The sequence below is a fragment of the Pseudophryne corroboree genome, chromosome 2, assembly GCF_028390025.1.
Source record: "Pseudophryne corroboree isolate aPseCor3 chromosome 2, aPseCor3.hap2, whole genome shotgun sequence".
NCBI lineage: Eukaryota > Metazoa > Chordata > Amphibia > Anura > Myobatrachidae > Pseudophryne > Pseudophryne corroboree.
In genome coordinates, this window is record NC_086445.1 from 19,024,269 (window position 1) to 19,048,252 (window position 23,984).

General features: G+C 42.7%; 1 protein-coding gene across 7 annotated transcripts in view; it reads left to right on the plus strand.

Annotated features, from left to right (window-relative positions):
• The first annotated feature begins 472 nt into the window (after positions 1-472).
• Positions 473-23,984, plus strand: part of IL18BP (interleukin 18 binding protein) — a 30,656-nt gene continuing 7,144 nt past the window's right edge. The window contains exons 1-4 of one of the 7 annotated variants that reach the window (XM_063950888.1): positions 473-523; positions 13,547-13,665; positions 14,901-14,972; positions 17,410-17,466. In XM_063950888.1, coding sequence (XP_063806958.1) covers positions 13,554-13,665; positions 14,901-14,972; positions 17,410-17,466 — 241 coding nt within the window. In that variant the 5' untranslated portion in view covers positions 473-523; positions 13,547-13,553. Of the gene's footprint in view, positions 524-10,937; positions 10,988-11,862; positions 11,920-12,253; positions 12,318-12,495; positions 12,584-12,655; positions 12,716-12,754; positions 12,848-13,546; positions 13,666-14,900; positions 14,973-17,409; positions 17,467-23,984 lie in introns of those variants that run through there. The other 6 variants (XM_063950889.1, XM_063950882.1, XM_063950887.1 and 3 more) reach the window with 6 other exon arrangements.

Sequence of the window (23,984 nt, forward strand, 5' to 3'; positions counted from 1 at the left end):
TTCTAGTTCGCCCTTTTTACCAGTAATGCTTCTGGCGTTTACATACATACAACTAAGATAAGTATTTTCCCTTGCGTTAGGGACATCTTTCACCTTATGTAGCAATGATGACCTGTAATCGTCATTGGTTAGTGCTTTGGTAAAATCTCTTTTAGTAGCCATGTTAGTAACCTTACTGCCTGCTCTTACCCTCCCCCAAACTTCTCCCCCATTTTGTTTACTACCGCCATCCCCACTATTCTCACTGCATGACCCGTAGTTTCTAGCCAAACCCTCCCCCCAGGGTCTTTACTAGGTTCTTCTACCACTCCTCCAGACTCCAACGTTCACCAGAGCAGGAGATTGTGGATTGCATTTGGAAACCCCCCCCCCCCCTTTCCCAGAAACCCTGCATTTGCTGCTAACTCCTGACCTTTGAACTGCTCAATATCAGCAACTGTATTCTGTCCCAGCACACAGTTTCCTGCAGGAAGCCAGTGATCCTGCCGTGGTCGGTGAGCCAGTGGTAGTTCCTGATATCTGTGTAGGTAAAGCAATACAACCAGTGTTGAGAAATAAGTTTGTTATTGATCGGCCAGTTATGTTGTACAATGATACACCTGATTAAAGCTCACGTGTGTATACTAAATACTATTAGTGACTATAGGAACTGCTGACTTTGTGACTCATTATCACATGTAAACACACAAAGGACAAACTTCTGGGTGAGTCGGCTCTGACACTGAAGGAAGTGACCCGTCCACGACTTACTATGCTCCTTCATTCTAGCTAACTCAGGTGACCCCCACACCCCACACTAATAATATATATATATATATATATATATATATATATATATATATATATATATACACACACACACATACACACACACATATACACACACACACACACACACACACACACACACAGTACTGTGCAAAAGTTTTAAGCAGGTGTGGAAAAAAATGCTGAAAGGTAAGAAAGCTTTCAGTAGTAGAAGTGTTAATAGTTTATTTTTATCAATTGACAAAATGTAAAGTGGATGAACAGAAGAGAAATCTAAATCAAATCAGTATCTGGTGTGACCGCCCTTTGCCTTCAAATCAGCATCAATTCTTCTAGGTACACTTGCACATAGGTTGTTCCAAATGTCTTGGAGAATTCACCACAAATCTTCGGTGGATGCAGCTTGCTTAGATCCTTCTGTCTCTTCATATAATCCCTGACAGGCTGATGTTGAGATCAGGGCTCTGTGGGGGCCATATCATCACTTCCTGGACTCCTTATTCTTCTTTATGCTGAAGATAGTTCTTAATGACACTGGCTGTGTGTTTTGGGTCATTGTCTTGGAGCCAGTTAGACGCTTCCCTGATGGTATTGTATGATGGATAAGTAACCATTAGTCACATTATTATTATTATTATTATTATTATTATTATTACTACATTTTATTTATAGGGCGCCACAAGTGTTTTGCAGCGCCGTACAAAGGACAGTACAGGGAGACAAAACTTAGCATAACAGTAAATAAATAACAAAAATGGAGTGCAGGTAACAAAGAGCACCACAATTCTCATACATAATACAGCTAAGATGTAAGTAGCGAGGGAGTAATCATTGTACACCTTGGGGCTGGTGGCCACAGATAGAGAAGAGTCTTTACCAGCAGGAGAAAAAGCAGGTAAAGATGGTCGCTGAGTGAAATGTGTCAAAAAGAGGGCTTAGAAGAGGATAGAGGGCCCTGCTCTGAAGAGCTAACAATCTAGTGGGGAGGGGCGACAGACAGATGACATGAGGTGCAAGCAAGCAGGAGGAAGCCTGATGGCAGTATGCAAGCAAAGCAGAGATGTTCAAGGCATGGGGCAGGGGGATGGAGGAGCAGCCTAAGGACTAGGTTATGCATTGGAGGGGTACGCTTTGATACATAGGTGGGTTTTCAGTGCCCGTTTGAAGTTTTGCAAGGTCGGGGAGAGTCTAATGGAGCGGGGGAGCACGTTCCACTGAAGGGGTGCAGCACGGGAAAAATCCTGAACTCGTGCATGGGAAGCAGTGACCAGGGCAGAGGAGAGGCGACGGTCATCAGCCGACCGTAGTGGGCGGGAGGGAGTATGAAGGGAGAGGAGGTTGGAGATGTAGGGAGCAGTGGAATTAGAGATGGCCTTGTATGTGAGGGTGAGGAGTTTGAAGAGGATTCTGTAGGGGAATGGGAGCCAGTGTAGATTTTGTCGAAGGGGAGTGGCAGATGTGGAGCAGCGGGAGAGGAAGATGAGCCTAGCTGCAGAGTTGAGGACAGATTGGAGGGGAGCGAGGTGGGAGCAAGTGAGGCCAGTGAGGAGAACATTGCAGTAGTCGAGTCGTGAGATGACCAGTGAGTGGATGATAAGTTTAGTTGCACTCTGGGAGAGATATGGCCTGAAGCGAGCAATGTTGCGTAGCTGGAACCAACAAGATTGCGCCAGAGCTTGGATGTAGGGTGCAAAGGAAAGGGAGGAGTCAAGAGTGACACCAAGGCAGTGGAGTTGGGGAACTGGGGAGATGATAGTGTTGTCAACAGTGATAGAGATATTTGTAGGGGGTGTAGTTCTGGCTGGGGGAAAGATAATGAGTTCAGTTTTGTCCATGTTGAGCTTCAGAGAGCGCTCAGACATCCAGGAGGAGATGGCAGAAAGGCAGCTGGAGACCTGAGAGAGGACAGAGGGGGACAGATCAGGAGAGGATAGGTAGAGTTGTGTGTCATCAGCATAGAGGTGGTATTGAAGGCCAAAAGGAGTAAATGAGCGCAACCAGGGAAGAGGTGTACAGGGAGAACAGAAGGTGGCCTAGGACAGAACCCTGAGGGACACAAACAGGAAGGATGGAAGGGTGTGAGGTGGTGCTGGAGGCAGACACAGGGAAGGAGCGGTTAGTGAGGTATGAGGTAAACCAGTCAAGGATGGTGCTAGAGAGGCCAACGTTTTGGAGTGTGCGGAGGAGGAGAGGGTGATCCATGGTGTAAAAGGCAGCAGAGAGGTCCAGAAGGATGAGCAAAGAGAAGTGGCCCTTGGATTTGGCCGAAAGCAGGTCATTGGTGACTTTCACCAGGGAAGTCTCGGTGGAGTGGGCGAAAGCCAGATTGTAGTGGATCAAGGATGGAGTGGTCAGAGAGGTAGCTTGTGAGGCGGCTGTAGACCAGTCGTTCAAGTAGTTTGGGGGTGAAGGGGAGAAGAGAGATGGGGCGGTACTCCTTCTGTACACTTATTACATTACCAGGGGCTAGTGCATTCTTCAATGTCCTTATTAAAAACAACTTGTGGTTTCTCAGGAATAGTCTTTTAAAATAGGGTCTGGGGGCTGTCGAAATACTGATGCTAGCATCCCAACAGCCACGATCACAATCCAGTGACTGCCCGGGTCGCCGGAGAGGTAAGCCGCAGTATGTGGGTGTGGGTGTGTGTGTGTGTGTGGGGGGGGGGGGGTTAGACTGCGAGGGAAGGGTTAGGCTGCGTGAAGGGGGGGTTAGGTTTAGGCTCTGGCACGAACAAATCCCAATGCTTACAGAGAATGTAACTTTACTTTCAGCATGATATCTGGCACACAGGGGATACAGGCTTCTTATCGGGTGTGGATCACCGGGTCAGCCCTGTCTAGGTCGACAGTCACTAGGTCAACCACTGAAGGTCGACAGTGTGTCGACACTGGCTGAAGGTCAACACATGACTAGGTCGACATTATTATTATCATCCTTTATTTATATGGCGCCACATGGTCATTAGGTCGACATGGTAAAGGTTGACGCAAAAGGTCGACATAGTTTTGTGGGGGGGTAGAGGGTTTCTTGACTCTGATTTCCATCGACTGTTGAAATGCGTCCGCTCACCACGCTTCGGGCACGGTGGCTCGCTACGCTTGCCACAAGGTTTAAAACAAACTCTTGGAAAGAGGAGGTATTTATTTATTATTTATTTATTAGCAGTTTCTTATATAGCGCAGCATATTCCGTTGCGCTTTACAATTAGAACAACAGTTATAGAACAAAACAGGGCAAAGGCAGACATAGCGGTAGGAAGGCCCTGCTCGCAAGCTTACATCTATAGGGAAATAGGTATTGATACACAAGGATAGATGCAACCTGTTACATAATGGCCCTCATTCCGAGTTGATCGGTCGCAAGGCGAATTTAGCAGAGTTACACACGCTAAGCCTACGCCTACTGGGAGTGTATCTTAGCATCCTAAAATTGCGGCCGATGTATTCGCATTATTGCGATCACAAACTACTTAGCAGTTTTAGAGTAGCTTCAGACTTACTCTGCCTGTGCGATCAGTTCAGTGCTTGTCGTTCCTGGATTGACGTCAGAAACACACCCAGCGTTCGCTCAGACACTCCCCCGTTTCTCCGGCCACTCCTGCGTTTTTTCCGGAAACGGTAGCGTTTTCATCCACACGCCCCTAAAACGCCGTGTTTCCGCCCAGTAACACCCATTTCCTGTCAATCACACTACGATCGCCGGAGCGAAGAAAATGCCGTGAGTAAAAATCCTATCTTCATAGCAAAGTTACTTGGCGCAGTCGCAGTGCGACTATTGCGCATGCGCACTAAGCGAAATTTCACTGCGATGCGATGAAAAATAACGAGCGATCAACTCGGAATGAGGGCCAATGTTTCCCCAGATTGCTAGCTTCTTAGTGGGTTGTATATGATATGATCACCCAGCAATGTTGGAAGACAAAATGTGAGGTTATGGGGACTGTGCAGAGGGAATGTAACTGGATAGGGAAGCATTGAAGGTTATGTGGGTGGGTCAGGAATTTGATAGGCTTGTCTGAAGAGATGAGTTTTCAGGGAACGTTTAAAGGTTTGGAGACTATTGGAGAGTCTTATTGTGCGTGGGAGGGCATTCCACAGAGTGGGTGAAGCCCGGGTAAAGTCCTGTAATTTTAAGTGGGAACAGGTAATACATCTGGATGAGAGACGCAGATCTTGTGCAGAGCGGAGAGGTCGGGTAGGGAGATATTTTGAGATGAGTGAAGAGATGTATGTTGGTGTAGTTTGGTTAATAGCCTTGTATGTAAGTAAAAGTATTTTATATTTGACACGGTAGAATACCGGTAACCAATGGAGGGACTGACAGAGCGGATCAGCAGACGAAGAACGTCTGGCGAGGAAGATTAGCCTCGCAGCTGCATTTAAAATGGAATGAAGTGGTGAGAGCCTATGTTTGGGAAAACCAGTAAGGAGACTATTACAATAATCAATGCGGGAGATGATGAGAGCATGGATTAGAGTGTTAGCAGTGTCTTGTGTAAGATAAGGGCGTATTTTGGATATGTTTTTAAGGTGCATGTAACATGATTTAGAGACAGATTGAATGTGTGGAACAAACGACAGTTCAGAGTCAAGGATGACACCTAGGCAACGAGCTTGTGGGGTGGATAGTTGCATTGTCAACAGTTATGGCAATATCAGGTTGGTAACTACCCTTAGCTGGTATTAAAAAATAAAAACCTGTGTCGACCTTTTGTGTCAACCTAATAACCATGTCAACCTTCCATACCTGTTGACCTAATCATGTGTCGACCTTTAGTCAGTGTCGACCTACTTACTGTCGACCTTCAATGGTCGACCTAGTGACTACTGACCTAGACGAAACCTGTTTGGATGGTCGACCATGTTAGGGTCGACAGTCATTAGGTTGACCATTATTGGTCAACACTGACATGGTCAACATGGACAAATGGTCGACACATGAAAACAGTCTACACAGGACAGCTCGACATTTTTTTTTTTTTTTTTTAAATATAGATTTTTAACTTTTTCATACTTTACCATCCACGTGGACTATGATTGGGAGCGGTAACCAGCTCGCGAGCCATGCAAGGGGCGCGGTACACTAATTGGGGTTCCTGGTCATGTTACGGAAAAAATTACACCAAAAACAGTTAAAAAAATCCATGTTGACCTTTCCATGTATTGACCTGCCCCGTTCGACCATTTTCATGCGACAACTATTATTCCACGTCGACCATGTCTATGTCAACCAATAGTGGTCGACCATTCATACCAGAACCGACCTAGACTCCTAAAGACCGGATACTCTTCTTATTTAGGTCCTTTCGCTCCTTATAAACCAGAAGATCCCGTCTATTCAGCGTTTTATTAGGACACTTTCTCCAGAAACCTCTCACTATAGACTTCTGTCTGCTCGTCTTACGTCACATCCTCTAAACAATTCCTTCTAACCCTAATAAATTGGCAATACGATTTATTATATACCCTTTTTTTTTTTTTTTAAATGGCAGCTTTCATAGTGTATATGGCTGTTACGGTCATCCTTTTGATATGGGTATAGGTCTCTACATATTTACCCCATGTCCAAATACTCATATCCTAAACCAAAATAAAAATAATAATCAATCTTGCTTTCATTAAAATGAGAAGTGAATCTCAGGTTATAAGTGTGACCATTCAAATGAGATAGACTATAAAACGAGATTTCATCACCTTGCCAGACAATTGTCCTCTATATACCATTCACATAGCTTAATATGTGGCAGAAAGGGATTATTGGTTTCATTATTCATTTCCTATTTCCCCCCAATAAAGGTTGGTGAAACTGTCCCACACCACTGTACATAAAACTCCCCTTGAAATATAAAAGTAAGAGTTATGGTAGACTTACCATTGTTAACTCTCTTTCGGCGAAGTACATAGGGTCCACAGGGAAACATCGGGGTGTAGAGATTGATCTGTATCCAGGGCACCAACAGGTTAAAGCTTTAGCTGTCCCAGGATACATTGGGGCCCTCCTCTATAAGCCCACCTCCAGGCACTGTGAGCTCAGTTTTGTTAATGCGGGAAGCAGGCAAGAGAGAAGGAAGATGTTAGGCACTCAATAATACATTCTCACAACAGTAGAGAGTAACCAGAGGCCAATGCCATACAAACTCAAGGAAGCCAGGTGCGTCAGGGTGGACGCCCTCTGGACTCAATGTACTTTGCAGAAAGAGAGTTAAGAAAGTCTACCATAACTCTTATTTTTTGCAGCAGGGTACATAGGGTTTCCACAGGGAAACATTGGGATGTTCTAAAGCAGTACCTCAAAGGAGGGGATGTGCCTGGGTGGACATGAGAATCCGGCGTCCAAAGGAAGCAGCCTCGGAGACAAAGGTATCAAAGGCATAGAACCTAAGAAACATGTTCACTGAAGACCACGTAGCCACTTTGCACAATTTTTCAGAGGACGCCCCATGGCGTGCCGCCAAAGAAGGTCCAACAGACCGAGTAGAATGGGCATTGATAGTAGCTGGACCTGGAAGACCAGCTCGAGTATAAGCTTGTGCAATCACCGTTCTAATTTATCTGGCCAGCGTTTGATTATTAGCAGGCCAACCCGCTTGTGAAATCCGAAGAGGATAAAGAGGGCATCAGACCGTCCACATAGACATGGAGAGCCCTAACCACATCCGAAGAACGTTCTTTAACCAATAGGTCTGGAGAGATAAAGGCGGGGACTACAATTTCTTGATTGAGGTGGAAGGATGACACCACCTTAGGCAGATAACCAGGGCGAGTACGAAGAACTGCCCTTTCCCGGTGAAATATCAACAAGGATGGACGACAGGACAATGCACTTTAGTCCGAAACCATCCTTGCAGATGCAATTGCCAGCAGGAACCATGAGCCATTTATGGTTCAAAGATTCTACAGGTTCAAACGGAGCTTCTTGAAGAGCCTCCAATACAACAGACAGATCCCATGGAGCCACTGGAGGAATGTATGTACATCAGGAATGGAGACAGTCTTGCGCTGGAACCATACAGACAAGGCCAATATCCGTACCTTGAGAGTGGCCAGACAAAGTCCTAAATCTAATCCTCGTTGAAGAAAAGCCAGAAGTTTGGAAGTTCTGAATTTCGAGGTGTCATATTTCCTAGAAGCACACCAAGTGAGGTAAGCATGCCACACTCTGTAATAAATTCAAGCCGAAGCCGGTTTCCGGGCTTTCAGCATAGTTTAAATTACTATTTGTTTAGGATTTTAGAGATTGAGAATGGAGTAAATAATCCTTCTGAATCAACCCCAGGTTGGAGTGAACCCCCTGTCCCCATTGCATGGGTTACCGGGATGACTATGCCTGACAAAAGCCATTTCTGAACTGCCTGCAATCCCCTTATCTTCGCCTTTGCCCGGAATGGGCTGGAGCTGAAGAATCTTCGAGGAAGATGCTCTTGAAAAGTAAAGCATAAACTAGAGCTACCGCTTCTTGCACCCCAGCATCTGTTACCAGATCTGTGCAACCTAAGAGGTCGGACCCCTTCCCTGGGATCCCCCAGAAAAAGGCCTGTACCATCATGCTGATGGATTATCCTCTGGTTTGGAAGCTGGCCCTCTGGACTCTGTTACGAACCTATTGCTTTTTCTTTATGAACAAAAAAGGCCTAAACCAGACCCCTAACTAAGGGTTATATGTGGAAGGAAACGTGACCTTCTTGGAGTCTGCTTCTGACTCCCCACTATCTGCTTACTCAACAGAGACTAAACCAAAGTCAAGTTACCAGAACCTCCTTTGATTCTGAATCAGCTTTGCCTGTATTAAGCAAATTGATCTGTTAGCAGCTATTGTTAAGGTTGATGCCCCAAAAGCATAACCCATATCTTTGCTGCTCGTTTGTAAACTTATTTAGGATTGCCGCTCTCTTGTAGGTACAGAAAAACCTGTACCGTAATGCAATATATTATATACTGGTGGTCAGCAAACTGTGCAAAACTTAAATGCACCACAGGTATGGATGGATAGTATACTTGATGACACAGAGGTAGGTACAGCAGTGTCCTTCTGTACCGTACTCCTATATATTATATACTGGTGGTCAGCAAAATTATGCACTGTACTCCTACTATATACTGTCTACAATGCTGCACAGATATGGAGTGTTTTTCAGGCAGACAATGTATAATACTGGTGGTCACTGGTCAGCAAAACTCTGCACTGTACTCCTCCTATATAATATTATACTGGTGGTCCCCAGTCCCCACAATAAAGCAGCACACTGAGCACAGATCTGGAGTGTTTTTCAGGCAGACAACGTATAATACTGGTGGTCACTGTCAGCAAAACTCTGCACTGTACTCCTCCTATATAATACAGCTGCTCCCCAGTCCCCACAATTAAGCAGTGTGAGCACAGATATATTATGCAGCACACTGAGCACAGATATGGAGCGTTTTTTTTCAGGCAGAGAACGTATAATACTGGTGGTCACTGATCAGCAAAACTCTGCACTGTACTCCTCCTATATTAATATAAAGCTGCTCCCCAGTCCCCACAATGATATAAGCAAGCACAAATATTTGCATCAACTCAACAATGAATAAACGGAGAGGACGCCAGCCACGTCCTCTCCCTAACATTTCCAACGCACGAGTGAAAATGGCGGCGACGCGCGGCTGCTTATATAGAATCCGAATCTCGCGAGAATCCAACAGCGGGACGATGACATTCGGGCGCGCTCGGGTTAACCGAGCCATACGGGAGAATCCGAGTATGCCTCGGACCCATGTAAAATGGGTGAAGTTCGGGGGGGTTCGGTTTCCGAGGAACCGAACCCGCTCATCACTACACTAAAGTGACATCAATCCGACCCTACTTATGCACCCAGCATTGAGGATCAGAAGATCAACTGACAAACATATATATATATATATATATATATATATAGTCAGTAATTACACTAGCAGTCAGTCACATATTATATATTAGTCATATGAGCATAATATCAACTACAAACATATTGTAAAGTATGTAGGAGTACATATTACTGAATTCTGAATTATACAGATCTTAACATATTCAGATGCATTGCGAAGAAAACCACAGTAGTGTACACAGACTCATATGCAATAGGCACTAAATTTAACTATTCATACTGACAAAAGTATATAGAAACTTAGTGCTGTATAACCCTTATTCAGTAGAGTGGGATACAGGGAGACTCACCTCACTTCCAAGATCGATCAATACGTTACGTGATATCTCTATATACACTCAGTGATCCTGGCTCACACTACCTAGGATATATACATCACTATCAGGAAATTACTATAATATAGAGACACTATAGTGTCTCTATAAGAGTCCTGTACAGCAGTCACTCTCACCTGGTGATATATCTATACACTCAGTGACCCTGGCTCACACTACCTAGACTATATACATCACTATCAAGTAATTACTATAATACAGCCGCCTATTGTGTCTCTATAAGAGTCCTGTACAGCAGTCACTCTCACCTGGTGATATCTCTCTATACACTCAGTGACCCTGGCTCACACTACCTAGGCTATAATCACTATCAGGTAATTACTATAATACAGCCACCTATTGTGTCTCTATAAGAGCCCTGTACAGCAGTCACTCTCACCTGGTGATATCTCTCTATACACTCAGTGACCCTGGCTCACACTACCTAGGCTATATAAATCACTATCAGGTAATTACTATAATACAGCCGCCTATTGTGTCTCTAGAAGAGTCCTGTACAGCAGTCACTCTCACCTGGTGATATCTCTCTATACACTCAGTGACCCTGGCTCACACTACCTAGGCTATATAAATCACTATCAGGTAATTACTATAATACAGCCACCTATTGTGTCTCTATAAGAGCCCTGTACAGCAGTCACTCTCACCTGGTGATATCTCTCTATACACTCAATGATCCTGGCTCACACTGCCTAGGCTATATACATCACTATCAGGTAATTACTATAATACAGCCACCTATTGTGTCTCTATAAGAGTCCTGTACAGCAGTCACTCTCACCTGGTGATATCTCTCTATACACTCAGTGACCCTGGCTCACACTACCTAGGCTATATAAATCACTATCAGGTAATTACTATAATACAGCCACCTATTGTGTCTCTATAAGAGTCCTGTACAGCAGTCACTCTCACCTGGTGATATCTCTCTATACACTCAGTGATCCTGGCTCACACTGCCTAGGCTATATACATCACTATCAGGTAAAAACTATAATACAGCCACCTATTGTGTCTCTATAAGAGTCCTGTACAGCAGTCACTCTCACCTGGTGATATCTCTCTATACACTCAGTGACCCTGGCTCACACTACCTAGGCTATATAAATCACTATCAGGTAATTACTATAATACAGCCACCTATTGTGTCTCTATAAGAGTCCTGTACAACAGTCACTCTCACCTGGTGATATCTCTCTATACACTCAGTGACCCTGGCTCACACTACCTAGGCTATATAAATCACTATCAGGTAATTACTATAATACAGCCACCTATTGTATCTCTATAAGAGTCCTGTACAGCAGTCACTCTCACCTGGTGATATCTCTATACACTCAGTGATCCTGGCTCACACTACCTAGGCTATATACATCACTATCAGGTAATTACTATAATACAGCCACCTATTGTGTCTCTATAAGAGACCTGTACAGCAGTCACTCTCACCTGGTGATATCTCTCTATACACTCAGTGATCCTGGCTCACACTACCTAGGCTATATACATCACTATCAGGTAATTACTATAATACAGCCACCTATTGTGTCTCTATAAGAGTCCTGTACAGCAGTCACTCTCACCTGGTGATATCTCTCTATACACTCAGTGACCCTGGCTCACACTACCTAGGCTATATACATCACTATCAGGTAATTACTAAAATACAGCTGCCTATTGTGTCTCTATAAGAGTCCTGTACAGCAGTCACTCTCACCTGGTGATATCTCTATACACTCAGTGATCCTGGCTCACACTACCTAGACTATATACATCACTATCAGGTAATTACTATAATACAGCCACCTATTGTGTCTCTATAAGAGTCCTGTACAGCAGTCACTCTCACCTGGTGATATCTCTATACACTCAGTGACCCTGGCTCACACTACCTAGACTATATACATCACTATCAGGTAATTACTATAATACAGCCACCTATTGTGTCTCTATAAGAGCCCTGTGCAGCAGTCACTCTCACCTGGTGATATCTCTCTATACACTCAGTGATCCTGGCTCACACTACCTAGGCTATATACATCACTATCAGGTAATTACTATAATACAGCCACCTATAGTGTCTCTACAAGAGCCCTGTGCAGCAGTCACTCTCACCTGGTGATATCTCTATACACTCAGTGATCCTGGCTCACACTACCTAGGCTATATACATCACTATCAGGTAATTACTATAATACAGCCACCTATTGTGTCTCTATAAGAGACCTGTACAGCAGTCACTCTCACCTGGTGATATCTCTATACACTCAGTGACCCTGGCTCACACTACCTAGGCTATATACATCACTATCAGGTAATTACTAAAATACAGCTGCCTATTGTATCTCTATAAGAGTCCTGTACAGCAGTCACTCTCACCTGGTGATATCTCTATACACTCAGTGATCCTGGCTCACACTACCTAGGCTATATACATCACTATCAGGTAATTACTATAATACAGCCACCTATTGTGTCTCTATAAGAGCCCTGTACAGCAGTCACTCTCACCTGGTGATATCTCTCTATACACTCAGTGATCCTGGCTCACACTACCTAGGCTATATACATCACTATCAGGTAATTACTATAATACAGCCACCTATTGTGTCTCTATAAGAGTCCTGTACAGCAGTCACTCTCACCTGGTGATATCTCTATACACTCAGTGATCCTGACTCACACTACCTAGGCTATATACATCACTATCAGGTAATTACTATAATACAGCCGCCTATTGTGTCTCTATAAGAGTCCTGTACAGCAGTCACTCTCACCTGGTGATATCTCTATACACTCAGTGATCCTGGCTCCCACTACCTAGGCAATATACATCACTATCAGGTAATTAGGGTGTAGTATGGTATGCCGGCGATCGGGCTCCAAGAGCCGGCATACTGAAGACCACCCGGTAATTACTATAATACAGCCGCCTATTGTGTCTCTATAAGAGCCCTGTACAGCAGTCACTCTCACCTGGTGATCTCTCCTCTATACACTCAGTGATCCTGGCTCACACTACCTAGGCTATATACATCACTATCAGTTAATTACTATAATACAGCCGCCTATTGTGTCTCTATAAGAGCCCTGGCACCATACTGTCCACATCATTCAGGGATTACAGGTCGCAGCGACACGGCTGCTTGTTGGCTATCACACTATGCGTAAGCTGCAAGGCACCAACAGTATTATTGCAGTAAGAATATATAATATATAATATGATATACTGCTGTTTCCTTGTTACTGTGTTGTACTTGCATGTGTATTTTCAATGTTTTTAATAAATGTGATATTTTGTGACTTATTCACTATATGTTTCATGGTTATTTTCTACTACTTTTGTGTCTATGAGGAGACTTTCCTTCTGGTGTATGGCAGCTGCTGTTTTCCATATACATGTGTATATATTTATATTACTCTGTATCCAGCACAGAAATGTGGCTTCTGTATTTATAATCACCCCCCTGCATGATACAGACCTTTGTACGCTGATTTCACAATAGAACACCAGGTTGCATTTCCTATATTCCATCCCTATAGGAAATGAATGTGCACAGTCACATACAAAGTGAAAGTGGTGACACATCGCAGGCAGCGGGATATAAAGGTCCCAGGCCGGGCATGTCACAGAGACACCATGACACAAAGCACAGCACCAGGTAAGGAACCTCATAGTGTATTTGTGTGTGTGTATATAATATATATGTGTGTAAGTGTGTATGTATGTGTATATATATATATATATATATATATATATATAATGACATGTTAGCCATACATGTGATATACATATTGGCCCTCATTCCGAGTTGTTCGCTCGCAAGCTGCTTTTAGCAGCTTTGCACACTCTAAGCCGCCGCCTACTGGGAGTGAATCTTAGCTTCTTAAAATTGCGAACGAAAGATTAGCAATATTGCGAAAAGACTTCTCTGTGCAGTTTCTGAGTAGCTCGAGACTTACTCTGCCAGTGCGATCAATTCAGTGCTTGTCGTTCCTGGTTTGACGTCACAAACACACCCAGCGTTCGCCCAGACACTCCTCCGTTTCTCCAGGCACTCCCGCGTTTTTCCCAGAAACGGTAGCGTTTTTTCCCACACGCCCATAAAACCGCCTGTTTCCGCCCAGAAACACCCACTTCCTGTCAATCACATTACGATCACCAGAACGAAGAAAAAAACGTGAGTAAAATACCTAACTGTACAGCAAATTTACTTGGCGCAGTCGCAGTGCGGACATTGCGCATGCGCACTAAGCGGAAAATCGCTGCGATGCGAAAAAATTTACCGAGCGAACAACTCGGAATGACCACCATTATCGTACACTGTACTGTGCAAGTGATTCGCGTATATTGTGGGCAGATTAAGCAGAATAGTTCTAGTAAGTACGCCTGCCTGATGTAGCTCAGTGCTGGGAGTACCTTCCTTGTATAATCTCTCAATAGGGTCACAAAGGGGGTAATTCCAAGTTGATCGCAGCAGGAATTTTGTGAGCAGTTGGGCAAAACTATGTGCACTGCAGGGGGGGCAGATGTAACATGTGCAGAGAGAGTTAGATTTGGGTGGGTTATATTATTTCTGTGCAGGGTAAATAGTGTCTGCTTTATTTTTGCACTGCAATTTAGAGTGCAGATTGAACACACCCCACCCAAATCTAACTCTCTCTGCACATGTTACATCTGCCTCCCCTGCAGTGCACATGGTTTTGCCCAACTGCTAACAAAATTCCTGCTGCGATCAACTTGGAATTACCCCCAATATTAGGTCACCCGTTATATGGGGCTGTGGGCCGCAGAGAGCAGAAAGCAGGGGGAGGCTCAGTCAGTGTATCTCCAGTATGAAATTACCACGTAATGCTGTGGGAGGACCCAGCTCAGTGCTGCCCCCTGTTGTTTCAGGTGAGAAGAGGGCAGGTGGAATATATCTATTATCTCTACTCATCATGAACAGTGTCATCAGCACGACAGCAGGTAAGAAGGCACCGCAAAATTATACCTACCCCCATTACACAGCGTACTGTGATCAACCGGCATATATACTGACCCCCGGTACATACATACTGTAACTTGATCCCTCGGCATATATACTGACCTCCGGTACCGTGATCCTTGGCATATATACTGACCCCAGGTACCGTGATCCCTGGCATATACACTGACCCCCAGATCCAAAATCCTATTATCCCACATGGCCATACAGAGAGCGAATGAGGCCCTGAGGCCAGGTGTGAAACTGTATATATGCTGGATATCACGGTATACTGTGTATATAATGTATATATGCTGGATATAACGGTATACTGTGTATATAATGTATATATACTGGATATAACGGTATACTGTGTATATAATGTATATATGCTGGATATAACGGTATACTGTGTATATAATGTATATATGCTGGATATAACGGTATACTGTGTATACAATGTATATATGCTGGATATAACGGTATACTGTGTATACAATGTATATATGCTGGATATCACGGTATACTGTGTATATAATGTATATATGCTGGATATCACGGTATACTGTGTATATAATGTATATATGCTGGATATAACGGTATACTGTGTATATAATGTATATATGCTGGATATAACGGTATACTGTGTATACAATGTATATATGCTGGATATAACGGTATACTGTGTATATAATGTATATATGCTGGATATCACGGTATACTGTGTATATAATGTATATATGCTGGATATCACGGTATACTGTGTATATAATGTATATATGCTGGCTATAACGGTATACTGTGTATATAATGTATATATGCTGGCTATAACGGTATACTGTGTATATAATGTATTTATGCTGGATATAACGGTATACTGTGTATATAATGTATATATGCTGTAAACTGTGTATATAATGTACATATGCTGGATATAATGGTATACTGTGTATATAATGTATATATGCTGGATATCACGGTATACTGTGTATACAATGTATATATGCTGGCTATAATGGTATACTGTGTATATAATGTATATATGCTGGCTATAACGGTATACTGTGTATATATGCTGGATATAATGGTATACTGTGTATATAATGTATATATGCTGGATATCACGGTATACTGTGTATATAATGTATATATGCTGGATATAACAGTATACTGTGTATATATGCTGGATATCACGGTATACTGTGTATATAATGTATATATGCTGGATATCACGGTATACTGTGTATATAATGTATATATGCTGGATATCACGGTATAATGTGTATATAATGTATATATGCCGGGGGAGTCAGGAGTCGCTGTACACTGTGTATATAATGTATAAATGCCGGGGGTGTCAGGAGTCGCTGTACACTGTGTATATAATGTATATATGCCGGGGGTGTCAGGAGTCGCTGTACACTGTGTATATAATGTATATATGCCGGGGGTGTCAGGAGTCGCTGTACACTATGTATATGTAATTTGGCGTAGCGGGCAGGGTGGGTGATTTGGGGAGAGCTCTGGAAGGGAAGCCTGCAAGGACCTCACTGCGGTGCACGTGGTCAGACCACAGCGGGCCCGATCTACATCTCCTCCGACGATCTTCCTGGCCGCAGGACAATCTCCTCTTCCGGCAGCTCCAAAAGAAAAGACCCGGGCGGCACGGATGTGGTGGATTAAATAGCCCGCCACACAGCCTCCTGGAACCAGCGACATGGCGGTTCCTCATTCGTCCGCCGCGTTGTCCAGTGGGTGCACCTGGCGACGAGGGGATTGGCAGTGGCTTCTAGACAGGGGCGTTTTAAGAGAGGAGGGGGCCAGTGTGCAGATTCCAGGTGGGCCCCCTCCTCCCCATGGCATCGGAGTCTACTGTGCATGTCCCCAGTAACATGGCGTCTGCCATGTTCCGGAGACCAACCTCGTACTGCGCATTTTTTGGTGTAATTGTTGCTGCAGCACCCATCATGGGACTCTGGTAAGTATTACAACAATATGGGTACATCGTGTGGGGCCCCCCTGGACAGAATGGGGGCCCATGTCACCGTCTCATACATAGACTATAACGGTGTGTGAAGACGAGTATTATGACTGTAATAACTGTAGATCTATCGGTGTGAACACCGCAGCAAGAAAGGCATCTTATACATTGGTTTCCAAATCTTTGCTGCTCCATAAATCCAGGAGGACCCCCAAACTGGGCCAGAACCCAGACACCCCCAGTGCACCTGATAACAGAAGATAGTCCAGCAATGGCTATAGTCAGTCTATAAGATACAGACTCTGGCTTACAGAACATGGATGAATAAGGTGTACACACATAGGTGATCAGGGAACATATATATATATATATATATATAGATATAGATATATGCCAGTGACAGCTATTTATCTGTCCCTCGCCTTGTGGATATGACATGTACTGGTCTCTCATTTCAGCCTCACATCTACCGAAGATTCTGTACCCAGAAGACAGCACGGTCACCACAAAGAAAGGTAAGTGCAGTATTCCACGCGCTGACAGGAGTAACAGTGCCCCCTAGTGCTGCTGCCGCGACATTGCTACAGAGACAAGAGTATTATTCCTAGAAACATAGAACCACTTTGCCCCTCTAGCCTGTACTTTATTATTTTAGCCTTTTTGTAACCTCAACCCTATTTCTTCCTTAGGTCTCACTCACAATATCCTTATGTCAGTCTATCCCATGCATGTTTCAATTGTTCTATTGTCTTACCATATACCACCTCTGACGGGAGGCTATTCCACTTATCCACTACCCTTTCTGTGATGTAATTTCCCCTGAACCTCCCCCCTTCAGTCTCAGTGCATGTCCTCGTGTCCTATCACTTCTCTCCCTGTGAGGAATGTCTCCTCCTGTACCCTGGTGATATCCGATATATGTGACAGTCTCTATCATGTCCCCCCTTTCCCTTCTCTGCCCCATACTATACATATTGAGATTTCTTAGTCTTTCTGGGTATGTTGTGTGATGTAGGCCATGCACCATTTTAGTTGCCCTTCTTTGTACAGTCTCTAATGTATTAATATCCTTCTGAAGATATGGCCTCCAGAACTGGACACAGTATTCTAGATGAGGCCGTACCAATGACCTATACAGTGGCATTATTACTTCTTTCTTTCTGCTGCTGATTCCTCTCCCAATGCACCAAGCATCTGACTAGCCTTCCTCATTGCCTTGTTACATTGCTTACCTGCCTTTGTGTCACCTGAGATCCCTTTCCTCCTCAGTAGTTCCCAGTATAGTGCCATTAATACTATATTTATCCTTTATGTCACCTGAAATAGTGACTCCTAGATCCCTTTCCTCCTCAGTAGTCTCCAGTATAGTGCCATTAATACTATATTTATCCTTTATGTCACCTGAAATAGTGACTCCTAGATCCCTTTCCTCCTCAGTAGTCTCCAGTATAGTGCCATTAATACTATATTTATCCTTTATGTCACCTGAAATAGTGACTCCTAGATCCCTTTCCTCCTCAGTAGTCTCCAGTATAGTGCCATTAATACTATATTTATCCTTTATGTCACCTGAGATAGTGACTCCTAGATCCCTTTCCTCCTCAGTAGTCTCCCGTATAGTGCCATTAATACTATATTTATCCTTTATGTCACCTGAGATAGTGACTCCTAGATCCCTTTCCTCCTCAGTAGTTCCCAGTATAGTGCCATTAATACTATATTTATCCTTTATGTCACCTGAAATAGTGACTCCTAGATCCCTTTCCTCCTCAGTAGTCTCCAGTATAGTGCCATTAATACTATATTTATCCTTTATGTCACCTGAGATAGTGACTCCTAGATCCCTTTCCTCCTCAGTAGTCTCCCGTATAGTGCCATTAATACTATATTTATCCTTTATGTCACCTGAGATAGTGACTCCTAGATCCCTTTCCTCCTCAGTAGTTCCCAGTATAGTGCCATTAATACTATATTTATCCTTTATGTCACCTGAAATAGTGACTCCTAGATCCCTTTCCTCCTCAGTAGTCTCCAGTATAGTGCCATTAATACTATATTTATCCTTTATGTCACCTGAGATAGTGACTCCTAGATCCCTTTCCTCCTCAGTAGTCTCCCGTATAGTGCCATTAATACTATATTTATCCTTTATGTCACCTGAGATAGTGACTCCTAGATCCCTTTCCTCCTCAGTAGTTCCCAGTATAGTGCCATTAATACTATATTTATCCTTTATGTCACCTGAAATAGTGACTCCTAGATCCCTTTCCTCCTCAGTAGTCTCCAGTATAGTGCCATTAATACTATATTTATCCTTTATGTCACCTGAGATAGTGACTCCTAGATCCCTTTCCTCCTCAGTAGTCTCCCGTATAGTGCCATTAATACTATATTTATCCTTTATGTCACCTGAGATAGTGACTCCTAGATCCCTTTCCTCCTCAGTAGTTCCCAGTATAGTGCCATTAATACTATATTTATCCTTTATGTCACCTGAGATAGTGACTCCTAGATCCCTTTCCTCCTCAGTAGTCTCCAGTATAGTGCCATTAATACTATATTTATCCTTTATGTCACCTGAGATAGTGACTCCTAGATCCCTTTCCTCCTCAGTTTCCAGTATAGTGCCATTAATACTATATTTATCCTTTATGTCACCTGAGATAGTGACTCCTAGATCCCTTTCCTCCTCAGTAGTCTCCCGTATAGTGCCATTAATACTATATTTATCCTTTATGTCACCTGAGATAGTGACTCCTAGATCCCTTTCCTCCTCAGTAGTTCCCAGTATAGTGCCATTAATACTATATTTATCCTTTATGTCACCTGAAATAGTGACTTCTAGATCCCTTTCCTCCTCAGTAGTTTCCAGTATACAGCTATTAATACTATATTTATCCTTTATGTCACCTGAGATAGTGACTCATAGATCCATTTCCTCCTCAGTAGTTTCCAGGATAGTGCCATTAATACTATATTCATCCTTTGTGTCACCTGAAGTCGTGACTCCTAGATCCCTTTCCTCCTTAGTAATTCCCAGTATAGCACCATTAATACTATATTTATCCTTTATGTCCCCTGAAATAGTGACTCCTAGATCCCTCTCCTCCTCAGTAGTTCCCAGTATAGTGCCAATAATACTATATTTAGCATTTATGTCACCTGAAATAGTGACTCCTAGATCCCTTTCCTCCTCAGTAGTTTCCAGGATAGCGCCATTAATACTATATTTATCCTTTATGTCACCTGAAATAGTGACTCCTAGATCCCTTTCCTCCTCAGTCACTTCCAGTATAGCGCCATTAATACTATATTTATCCTTTATGTCACCTGAAATAGTGACTCCTAGATCCCTTTCCTCCTCAGTAGTTTCCAGTATAGTGCCATTAATACTATATTTATCCTTTATGTCACCTGAAATAGTGACTCCTAGATCCCTTTCCTCCTCAGTAGTTCCCAGTATAGTGCCATTAATACTATATTTATCCTTGATGTCACCTGAAATAGTGACTCCTAGATCCCTTTCCTCCTCAGCAGTTTCCAGTATGTCATTAATACTATAGGTATCCTTTGTCACCTGAAATAGTGACTCCTAGATCCCTTTCCTCCTCAGTAGTTTCCAGTATAATGCCATTAATACTATATTTATCCTTTATGTCACCTGAAATAGTGACTCCTAGATCCCTCTCCTCCTCAGTAGTTTCCAGTATAGTGCCATTAATACTATATTTATCCTTTATGTCACCTGAAATAGTGACTCCTAGATCCCTTTCCTCCTCAGTAGTTTCCAGTATAGTGCCATTAATACTATATTTATCCTTTATGTCACCTGTAATAGTGACTCCTAGATCACTTTCCTCCTCAGTAGTTCCCAGTATAGTGCCATTAATACTATATTTATCATTTATGTCACATGAAATAGTGACTCCTAGATCCCTTTCCTCCTCAGTAGTTTCCAGTACAGTGCCGTTAATACTATATTTATCCTTTATGTCACCTGAAATAGTGACTCCTAGATCCCTCTCCTCCTCAGTAGTTTCCAGTATAGTGCCATTAATACTATATTTATCCTTTGTCACCTGAGATAGTGACTCTTAGATCCCTTTCCTCCTCAGTAGTTCCCAGTATAGCGCCATTATTACTATATTTATCCTTTATGTCACCTGAAATAGTGACTCCTAGATCCCTTTCCTCCTCAGTAGTTCCCAGTATAGTGCCATTAATTCTATATTTATCCTTTATGTCACCTGAAATAGTGACTCCTAGATCCCTTTCCTCCTCAGTAGTTCCCAGTATAGTGCCATTAATACTATATTTATCCTTTGTCACCTGAGATAGTGACTCTTAGATCCCTTTCCTCCTCAGTAGTTCCCAGTATAGCGCCATTATTACTATATTTATCCTTTATGTCACCTGAAATAGTGACTCCTAGATCCCTTTCCTCCTCAGTAGTTTCCAGTATAGTGCCATTAATACTATATTTATCCTTTGTCACCTGAGATAGTGACTCTTAGATCCCTTTCCTCCTCAGTAGTTCCCAGTATAGCGCCATTATTACTATATTTATCCTTTATGTCACCTGAAATAGTGACTCCTAGATCCCTTTCCTCCTCAGTAGTTCCCAGTATAGTGCCATTAATTCTATATTTATCCTTTATGTCACCTGAGATAGTGACTCCTAGATCCCTTTCCTCCTCAGTAGTTCCCAGTATAGTGCCATTAATACTATATTTATCCTTTATGTCACCTGAGATAGTGACTCCTAGATCCCTTTCCTCCTCAGTAGTCTCCAGTATAGTGCCATTAATACTATATTTATCCTTTATGTCACCTGAGATAGTGACTCCTAGATCCCTTTCCTCCTCAGTAGTTTCCAGTATAGCACCATTAATACTATATTTATCCTTTATGTCACCTGAGATAGTGACTCCTAGATCCCTTTCCTCCTCAGTTTCCAGTATAGTGCCATTAATACTATATTTATCCTTTATGTCACCTGAGATAGTGACTCCTAGATCCCTTTCCTCCTCAGTAGTTCCCAGTATAGTGCCATTAATACTATATTTATCCTTTATGTCACCTGAGATAGTGACTCCTAGATCCCTTTCCTCCTCAGTAGTCTCCAGTATAGTGCCATTAATACTATATTTATCCTTTATGTCACCTGAGATAGTGACTCCTAGATCCCTTTCCTCCTCAGTAGTTTCCAGTATAGCACCATTAATACTATATTTATCCTTTATGTCACCTGAGATAGTGACTCCTAGATCCCTTTCCTCCTCAGTTTCCAGTATAGTGCCATTAATACTATATTTATCCTTTATGTCACCTGAGATAGTGACTCCTAGATCCCTTTCCTCCTCAGTAGTCTCCCGTATAGTGCCATTAATACTATATTTATCCTTTATGTCACCTGAGATAGTGACTCCTAGATCCCTTTCCTCCTCAGTAGTTCCCAGTATAGTGCCATTAATACTATATTTATCCTTTATGTCACCTGAGATAGTGACTCCTAGATCCCTTTCCTCCTCAGTAGTCTCCAGTATAGTGCCATTAATACTATATTTATCCTTTATGTCACCTGAGATAGTGACTCCTAGATCCCTTTCCTCCTCAGTAGTTTCCAGTATAGTGCCATTAATACTATATTTATCCTTTATGTCACCTGAGATAGTGACTCCTAGATCCCTTTCCTCCTCAGTAGTTTCCAGTATAGCACCATTAATACTATATTTATCCTTTGTCACCTGAAATAGTGACTCCTAGATCCCTTTCCTCCTCAGTAGTTTCCAGTATAGTGCCATTAATACTATATGTATCCTTTATGTCACCTGAGATAGTGACTTCTAGATCCCTTTCCTCCTCAGTAGTTTCCAGTATAGTGCCATTAATACTATATTTATCCTTTATGTCACCTGAGATAGTGACTCCTAGATCCATTTCCTCCTCAGTAGTTTCCAGTATAGCGCCATTAATACTATATTTATCCTTTATGTCACCTGAAATAGTGACTCCTAGATCCCTTTCCTCCTCAGTAGTTTCCAGTATAGCGCCATTAATACTATATTTATCCTTTATGTCACCTGAAATAGTGACTCCTAGATCCCTTTCCTCCTCAGTAGTTTCCAGTATACTGCTATTAATACTATATTTATCCTTTATGTCACCTGAGATAGTGACTCATAGATCCCTTTCCTCCTCAGTAGTTTACAGTATAGCGCCATTAATACTATATTTATCCTTTATGTCACCTGAAATAGTGACTTCTAGATCCCTTTCCTCCTCAGTAGTTTCCAGTATACTGCTATTAATACTATATTTATCCTTTATGTCACCTGAGATAGTGACTCATAGATCCCTTTCCTCCTCAGTAGTTTCCAGGATAGTGCCATTAATACTATATTCATCCTTTGTGTCACCTGAAGTCGTGACTCCTAGATCCCTTTCCTCCTTAGTAATTCCCAGTATAGCACCATTAATACTATATTTATCCTTTATGTCCCCTGAAATAGTGACTCCTAGATCCCTCTCCTCCTCAGTAGTTCCCAGTATAGTGCCAATAATACTATATTTAGCATTTATGTCACCTGAAATAGTGACTCCTAGATCCCTTTCCTCCTTAGTAATTCCCAGTATAGCACCATTAATACTATATTTATCCTTTATGTCACCTGAAATAGTGTCTACTAGATCCCTTTCCTCCTCAGTAGTTTCCAGTATAGTGCCATTAATACTATATTTATCCTTTATGTCACCTGAAATAGTGACTCCTAGATCCCTTTCCTCCTCAGTAGTTCCCAGTATAGTGCCATTAATACTATATTTATCCTTGATGTCACCTGAAATAGTGACTCCTAGATCCCTTTCCTCCTCAGCAGTTTCCAGTATGTCATTAATACTATATGTATCCTTTGTCACCTGAAATAGTGACTCCTAGATCCCTTTCCTCCTCAGTAGTTTCCAGTATAATGCCATTAATACTATATTTATCCTTTATGTCACCTGAAATAGTGACTCCTAGATCCCTCTCCTC